The 9,567-nt window shown below is 56.5% G+C and overlaps 1 protein-coding gene across 1 annotated transcript; it reads right to left on the reverse strand.

Annotated features, from left to right (window-relative positions):
• Nucleotides 1–113: 113 nt before the first annotated feature.
• LOC130378010 (uncharacterized) lies at nt 114–4,597 on the reverse strand. Its single transcript, XM_056584951.1, has 2 exons — nt 4,511–4,597; nt 114–1,622 (listed from the first exon to the last, which is right to left on the reverse strand). The coding sequence occupies exons 1-2, from the start codon at nt 4,595–4,597 to the stop codon at nt 114–116; spliced, it is 1,596 nt and encodes a 531-aa protein (XP_056440926.1).
• Nucleotides 4,598–9,567: the final 4,970 nt, after the last annotated feature.

A 9,567-nucleotide genomic window follows, 5' to 3' on the forward strand; every position in this document is an offset into this window, starting at 1 on the left:
CTAACCCTAACCCTAACCCTGGGTTAGATGGTGAAGCCCCCCAGACACGCGTCCGACACGGCGGGAAGGGATTCATGCACCAATCACACGAGGGCTGGCCTGCTGTCCACCAATCACAGTAGAGGAGGTTGCATCTCAAAGCTGCAGAAGGAGGGGGGCTCTGTCTGGCCCGGGGCTGGAGGTGGAGGATCCCCTTCCCCACCCTCAGCCTGCGTCTGTACAGGTGGAGGCTCATGTGAACCTCTGGGTGGTGTGGAGAACAGTCGGGTGGTGTGGAGAACAGTCGGGTGGTGTGGAGAACAGTCGGGTGGAGAACAGTCGGGTGGTGTGGAGAACAGTCGGGTGGAGAACCTCTGGGTGGTGTGGAGAACAGTCGGGTGGTGTGGAGAACAGTCGGGTGGAGAACAGTCGGGTGGTGTGGAGAACAGTCGGGTGGAGAACCTCTGGGTGGTGTGGAGAACAGTCGGGTGGTGTGGAGAACAGTCGGGTGGTGTGGTGAACAGTCGGGTGGAGAACCTGTGGGTGGTGTGGAGAACAGTCGGGTGGTGTGGAGAACAGTCGGGTGGTGTGGAGAACAGTCGGGTGGAGAACCTCTGGGTGGTGTGGAGAACAGTCGGGTGGAGAACCTGTTGGTGGTGTGGAGAACAGTCGGGTGGAGAACCTGTGGGTGGTGTGGAGAACAGTCGGGTGGAGAACCTGTGGGTGGTGTGGAGAACAGTCGGGTGGTGTGGAGAACAGTCGGGTGGTGTGGAGAACAGTCGGGTGGTGTGTTGAGCCTCTGGGTGATGTGGAGAACAGTCGGGTGGTGTGTTGAACAGTCGGGTGGTGTGGTGAACAGTCGGGTGGAGAACAGTCGGGTGGTGTGGTGAACAGTCGGGTGGTGTGGAGAACAGTCGGGTGGTGTGTTGAACAGTCGGGTGGTGCAGTGAACAGTCGGGTGGTGTGGTGAACAGTCGGGTGGTGTGTTGAACAGTCGGGTGGTGTGGTGAACAGTCGGGTGGTGTGTTGAGCAGTCGGGTGGTGTGGTGAACTCTGTCTGGGTGGTGCAGCGTACTGTCGGGGGTTGCAGTAAACTGTCGGGGGGGGGGGGGGGGGTGGTGTGAGCCTCTGGGTGGTGTGACCCACTGGGTGGTGCAGTGAACTGTCGGGTGGTGTGAGCCTCTGGGTGGTGCAGTGAACTGTCGGGTGGTGCAGTGAACTGTTGGGTGGTGTGAGCCTCTGGGTGGTGCAGTGAACTGTCGGGTGGTGTGAGCCTCTGGGTGGTGCAGTGAACTGTCGGGTGGTGTGAGCCTCTGGGTGGTGTGAGCCTCTGGGTGGTGCAGTGAACGGTCGGGTGGTGTGAGCCTCTGGGTGGTGCAGTGAACGGTCGGGTGGTGTGAGCCTCTGGGTGGTGCAGTGAACTGTCGGGTGGTGTGAGCCTCTGGGTGGTGCAGTGAACTGTCGGGTGGTGTGAGCCTCTGGGTGGTGCAGTGAACGGTCGGGTGGTGTGAGCCTCTGGGTGGTGCAGTGAACTGTCGGGTGGTGTGAGCCTCTGGGTAGTGTGAGCCTCTGGGTGGTGCAGTGAACTGTCGGGTGGTGTGAGCCTCTGGGTGGTGCAGTGAACTGTCGGGTGGTGTGAGCCTCTGGGTGGTGCAGTGAACGGTCGGGTGGTGTGAGCCTCTGGGTGGTGCAGTGAACTGTCGGGTGGTGTGAGCCTCTGGGTGGTGCAGTGAACGGTCGGGTGGTGTGAGCCTCTGGGTGGCGCCTCGAGGAGCTGGTGGTCCGTCCACAGGAAGTGGTTCCTGGAGCTCCTCCTCTCAGCGGCGTCCCCCCGGGCCGTTCTGTTATTGGACCCCTCGTGTTCCCCCCCACCCCCCCCCCCCGTCGTCGTCTGTGGTGGGGACCCCTAGCCTCGCGACCTCTGACCCCTCTTAACCTGCTGCTGGTGTCGTCCCCCGTGCTGAACGTTCTCCTGATGCCTCGTCTCTCCTCCAGGGCTCACATGCTGCAGCCCAGGATAATTGGTTATCTTCCTAATGAGACGTTTAACTCGTTAGATGAAAGGGGTTGATTAAATGATGCGGGGGGGGTGCGCCACATGATGCGCCACATGACCACATCCCCCCGTTAGTGTGTACAGCTAGAGGGGGCGGACCTCTGTCCACGCACTGTGGGAGGGGCTTAGTGGGGGAGGGGCTTAGTGGGGGAGGGGCTTAGTGGGGGAGGGGCTTGGACCAGACATCCGCAAACACACATCCACACACACACCGTACACACACATCCACATCCACACACACACACACACACCGTACACACACATCCACACACACACACCGTACACACACCGTACACACACATCCACACACACACACCGTACACACACATCCACACACACACCGTACACACACATCCACACACACACCGTACACACACATCCACACACACACCGTACACACACATCCACACACACCGTACACACACATCCACACACACACCGTACACACACATCCACACACACCGTACACACACATCCACACACACCGTACACACACATCCACACACACACACCTCCACACACACACACACCGTACACACACATCCACACACACACCGTACACACACATCCACACACATCGTACACACACATCCACACACACCGTACACACACATCCACACACACACCGTACACACACATCCACACACACCGTACACACACATCCACACACACCGTACACACACATCCACACACATCGTACACACACATCCACACACACCGTACACACACATCCACACACACACACCGTACACACACATCCACACACACCGTACACACACATCCACACACACACACACCGTACACACACATCCACACACACACACACACACCGTACACACACATCCACACACATCGTACACACACATCCACACACACCGTACACACACATCCACACACACACCGTACACACACATCCACACACACCGTACACACACATCCACACACACACCGTACACACACATCCACACACACACACACCGCACACACACATCCACACACATCGTACACACACATCCACACACACCGTACACACACATCCACACACACACACACACACACACCGTACACACACATCCACACACACACACACACACCGTACACACACATCCACACACACACACGTACACACACATCCACACACATCGTACACACACATCCACACACACACACACGTACACACACATCCACACACATCGTACACCGTACACACACATCCACACACACACACCGTACACACACATCCACACACACACCGTACACACACATCCACACACATCGTACACACACATCCACACACACACCGTACACACACATCCACACACACCGTACACACACATCCACACACACACCGTACACACACATCCACACACACACACACACACCGTACACACACATCCACACACATCGTACACACACATCCACACACACCGTACACACACATCCACACACACACCGTACACACACATCCACACATACACACCGTACACACACATCCACACACATCGTACACACACATCCACACACACCGTACACACACATCCACACACACACACACCGTACACACACATCCACACACACCGTACACACACATCCACACACATCGTACGCACACATCCACACACACCGTACACACACATCCACACACACACACACACCGTACACACACATCCACACACACACACACACCGTACACACACACCTCCACACACACACCGTACACACACATCCACACACACACACCGTACACACACATCCACACACATCGTACACACACATCCACACACCATACAGCTCACAATCCTCACAATCTTGGCACAAAGAAATAAGTGGTTGAGAAGTTGTTGTTGCATAAACATGAGTGTGTGTTTGTGTGTGTTTCTGCTTGGGTGCACATTGAAGTCCTCCGCGTGCGTCCCCAGGGGTCTAGGGTCCCTGTAGACTCACACTCTGAGGTGTGTGTGTCTACAGGGACCGTAGACACACACACACTCTGAGGTGTGTGTGTCTACAGGGACCGTAGACACACACACATCAGAGTGTGTGTGCGTTCTTAATGAGTCTCTACAGCCCCGCCGTTCTCTCCTGCTTCTCTCTCTGCTTTACGAGGATCTACTGTGATATCTCTCCCTAGGACGACCTGGCAGGCTGGTGACAGACTGCTGCTGGGGGTCTGGGCTGATAAGACATGGGAGATTCAGTGATTACATTTGCAGTGAGGGAAGAGCAGCTCTCCTAACGTGCTGAAAGGCAGGAGAAAGATTAGGGAGAAAGGTTGGCTTCATCCACACAGATTCTGTCCCTCTCTCCGTCTCTCTCTCTCTTCCCCCCCCCCCCCCCGTACTACTCCTCTTGAGCTCTGCCTCATCACAACCTTCACCCCCCCAGCAGCAGCTAATTGAGGAGCTATCCCCCCCATTATGAAGACCCTCCCATCGTGGACGGCTTTCCTCCTTCTCAGTCACCCCCCTCTCGTACCTGCGGGTTTTCTTCTAGTTTTTTTTCCTCAGCAGCTGGTGTTGCCATGGAGACAGGGGTCCTCATGTGGGTGGAGACGGCGGCCATTTCATATTCTGCCTCTCCTCCCCGCAAGCGAACGCTCAGTTACGCACACGGAGGCAGAGAAGATTGAGAGAAGCAGCTGTCAGCCTGCCATGCATTACCCACAAACCACCGCTCCCATTCCAGAGATCTGGGTCACATATTGAGTGACTCATCTCTTCAGCAGCGGCGGGAACACAGAATTATTGGGGAAATTGAGCCGAGGGAGGAAAAAAATTGAATAAGTCAGCGGTTTAGGAAACAGAAACGTGCGTGAGCGCGTGCATGCATGCGGGTGCGTGATTACATTTCCCCCCCCCCGCCCCTTATGTTTTCCCTGCAGAGTAAATGTTCAAGCACAAAGGCTCCATTCAGAGACAGTGGGAAAGAATGCATGTGTACATGCACACGCATAGACACGCATCTGTTCCATCAACACCCGGGCCGCACGGGTTGGTGTTTGAGCTGCACAGTGCCGCCGTGGCCGGGATGACGAGGAGCTGAATGTTGTGATCGCAGAACGCAGGAGAGACGAGAGAACAGAGATGAGACTAAAAAGCCGAAAGCATCAGAAAGGAGACCAGGACAACTCGTAGTTTTCCAAATCCCGTTTATTTTTTATTGGTGGTTGGATTTCAGGTGAACCAATGGCACAAGGAAGATTACAACCACAATATCAAAGAATTATATAAAATAATACAAAAGGAGGTTCCAGTTATACAAAGCAAAAGGTGTGGACTGCATTTCATTTAAATCCTCTTTCTACCCACTGGTCTCTGCGTCAGTAAAGGGCCGACCACTAGACCACATGTTTAGACTTCCACGTGCGCCCTGGTCGCCATGGAGACCGACATCTGCCAGGAACCGCTCACCCACATTGTGATGCCCGCCTCCGCAGAACCTGTGGGGGCGGGTTCTCCGGAGGAACCGGGCGTTACGGTTCCCTCCTCAGTCGGGAAATAAATCCAGACGCATTCATGAAAGTCGACCAATCACAAGAGAGCGCCGCCCCCGGTTCCACGGTGCAGTAAAGAGGAACCGACCGGGGGGGGGGGGGGGGGGACACTTTACATACCGCGTTAAACAATATCACGCTGAGATATACATCGTTCCTCCTATACATCTGATCACACAGAGCGGGCGGTCAAATCCCCAGTCAGACCACTGGTCCGGTCAGACCACTGGTCCGGTCAGACCACTGGTCCAGTCAGACCACTGGTCCGGTCAGATCACTGGTCCGGTCAGACCACTATTCCAGTCAGATCACTGGTCTGGTCAGACCACTATTCCAGTCAGACCACTGGTCCGGTCAGACCACTATTCCAGTCAGACCACTGGTCCAGTCAGATCACTGGTCCAGTCAGACCACTGGTCCAGTCAGACCACTGGTCCAGTCGGACCTACTATTCCAGTCAGACCACTATTCCAGTCAGACCACTGGTCCAGTCAGACCACTGGTCCAGTCAGATCACTGGTCCAGTCAGACCTACTATTCCAGTCAGATCACTATTCCAGTCAGACCACTATTCCAGTCAGACCACTGGTCCAGTCAGACCACTGGTCCAGTCGGATCACTGGTCCAGTCAGACCACTATTCCAGTCAGACCACTATTCCAGTCAGACCACTATTCCGGTCAGACCACTGGTCCGGTCAGACCACTGGTCCAGTCAGATCACTGGTCCGGTCAGACCACTATTCCAGTCAGATCACTGGTCTGGTCAGACCACTATTCCAGTCAGACCACTGGTCCAGTCAGACCACTGGTCCAGTCAGACCACTATTCCAGTCAGACCACTGGTCCAGTCAGACCACTATTCCAGTCAGACCACTGGTCCAGTCAGACCACTATTCCAGTCAGACCACTATTCCAGTCAGACCACTATTCCAGTCAGATCAATCTTCAGAGTGCGCCGCCTCTTCCAGAAAAAAATAGGATATATATCACTGAACAAAACAAAAACAAATAAGTCAATCCGGTGACGTCTAAAAATAATAATAAGCATCTTTCTGAGCCTCACGTCTTACAGAAACAAGCGCACCCCATCCAGGCAGGACTAAAGACAGCCGCAAGCCTGGACCCCAGTCCCCCTACGGAGGTCTGGACCCCCAGACCCCCTACGGAGGGCTGGACCCCACCCTGGACCCCCAGACCTCCGTAGGGGGTGGGGGACCAGGTGGGGGTCCAGGTGGGGGTCCAGGTGGGGGTCCAGGCGCTGGTGGATTATCTACGTTGTTTATCGCCTCCAGTTTGAGGACATTAGGATGATGACTGGCGATCGGTTATTGGGTCTGACCCACATTAGGGGGAGGAGCTAAGAGTGAATCAGCGCGGGATTGGAGGAAGAGGCACTAGTTTGTGACGGGTCTGAGGGGGCGTGGCCTAGCACCAGGACAGAACCGGGGGGGGGTGAACAAGACTCTCACTGTGCTCTGATTGGTAGAGGAAGTGGAACAAGGCTTCCCTATCTGCGCGACACTTCCTGCTTCCTGTTTGGTCCAGGAAATCCCACTGTGCCCGTCCAATGAGAAGTGGGCAGGAGAACAACACAGGAAACCATCCTAACGTAGTGTTAGCAGGTCGCCATGACGCCCACCGCGCTTACATCATCCACACACACTGGGACACAACATAGATACACAACCTGGTATCAAAAGGAACACACGAACCAGCGCGGGCCTGACCGGTCGGAACCAGTCGGGCCCGCGTTAAACACATCCTATTATTGACGCTACGCTATTCAGTCTCCACGGCAACAACGACAGAAGCCTGCCTTGTTTGATCCAGTCAGCCGGGACACACACACACACACACACACACACACACACACACACACACACACACACACACACACACACACACACACACACACACACACACACACACACACACACACACACACACACACACACACACACACACACACACACACAGGGGGAGATATTATATATGTGTAGAGGAGGGGGAGGGTGGATCTAAATCTGCTTCTGAGGAAGGAATCTGTTTATTTTGTGGGGGGGGGGGGGGGACTCACAGAGGGCTGTGAGGGGGGGGGTGGGGGGGACTCACAGAGGGCTGTGAGGGGGGGTCGGGGGTAATAATGCTTTGTGTCGGACAGCGATTCCAGGTGGATGTGAGGGCTGATTCTGTCCTGGGGGGGGGGGGGTGGGGGAATAAGTGCAGGCCCCCCACGGTAACTATGGCAACAAATAAACAGAAAAAGCAGGGGAGAAGCAGGGCTGGGGTACACCAGGTGATAAGATACGTGTGGGAGGAGTCCAGGTGTGGTTATGAGAGTCCTGGGGGGGGGGGGCTGCAGGGCGGGGTGAGGGGTGGGGCCTCTCCCGGGGCGGGGCCTCAGTACTCCCAGAGGGTGGCCGACTCCAGGTCGTCTGCGTTGGCCTTCAGCACGCCGGCGTGGTCGCCCCGGAGGTACCTCCCGTCGGCCACGTGCCGCACCGCCACCTTGTTGTAGTCGCAGAACTCGAACAGGAAGTCCACGGGCACGGCGCTGCTGCTGACTACGGCCTGCTCCGCCCCGACCATCCAGTACTGACCAGTGGAGTCTGTGGGGGGGGGGGGGGGCAGCTGTTACATATTATACCATCCAGTACTGACAGTGGAGTCTGGGGGGGGGGGGGGGGGGGGGGGGGGGGGGGGCAGCTGTTACACATTATACCATCCAGTACTGACCCGTGGAGTCTGGGGGGGGGGGGGGGGCAGCTGTTACATATTATACCATCCAGTACTGACCAGTGGAGTCTGGGGGGGGGGGGGGGGGGGGGGGGGCAGCTGTTACATATTATACCATCCAGTACTGACAGTGGAGTCTGGGGGGGGGGGGGGGGGGGGCAGCTGTTACACATTATACCATCCAGTACTGACCCGTGGAGTCTGGGGGGGGGGGGGGGGGGCAGCTGTTACACATTATACCATCCAGTACTGACAGTGGAGTCTGGGGGGGGGGGGGGGGGGGGGGGGGGCAGCTGTTACACATTATACCATCCAGTACTGACCCGTGGAGTCTGGGGGGGGGGGGGGGGGGCAGCTGTTACACATTATACACACAGGCTGAGAGAGAGAGAGGCTCAACACCGGGGGGGGAGAGAGGGAGGAGAGGGGAGAGTGAAGGGGAGAAAATGAAGAATGACGCAAGACCAAAAGTATGAAGATTGTGCAAAGTACGGATGTTAAAGAGGTTAGGGTGGGGATAACTGTAGAGTAGGGAAAGAGAGAGGAGAGAGAACGACAGCACAGCAGGAGAGGGAGGGAGGGGGGAGGGAGGGGAGGGAGGGGGGAGGGGGGGGAGGGAGGGGTGCTGGCAGCAGCAGGTAAGAGGCGGACCGTGAACCCTTGATTAAAAACACCAGAAGAAAATGAAGACTCATGAGAAGAAAAACCTTGGATTCATTCAACGCAGATCTCTTCTATTCCCCGTGAACCCCTCTGAGGGTTAGGGTTAGGGTTAGCCCTAACCCTCTGAGGACGGTAAACCCAAGTTAAGCCCTTTTTGTGGCGGGAACAAATGTCATGAATACATGAGTATTGAATGAGGATGACTGCATGAATGAATGGACTCACCCCTTTGTCTCAGTCTGGGTCACGAGGCACTCTGACTCTAATGGGTTCACCCTCTAGCCCCGCCCCCCCGTCAGAGGCTGCTCCCATTGGTCAGGCTTATTCATGGTTTCAGCCCAGTATAGAGCAGACCCCCTCATGGTCCAGTCCCAGACACCCCCCCCCGTGACCCCCCTCCAGACCCCCTCCGGGTCCCCCCCCAGGCCCAGACCCCCTCATGGTCCCCCCCCCAGGCCCGGACCCCCCCCCCCCCCCCCTGTGACCCCCCTCCAGACCCCCTCCTGGTCCTCCAGTCCCAGACCCCCCCCCCCCCTGTAGGCTCCATCCCTGCCGCCCCTAGACCATGCCCCCCCCGGACGCACCTTGCAGGCTGTAGGCTCCATCCCTGAACTCCAGGCTGAAGTAGTCGTAGGAGGA

The sequence above is a fragment of the Gadus chalcogrammus genome, unplaced genomic scaffold (assembly GCF_026213295.1).
Source record: "Gadus chalcogrammus isolate NIFS_2021 unplaced genomic scaffold, NIFS_Gcha_1.0 GACHA040, whole genome shotgun sequence".
Taxonomy (NCBI): Eukaryota; Metazoa; Chordata; class Actinopteri; order Gadiformes; family Gadidae; genus Gadus; species Gadus chalcogrammus.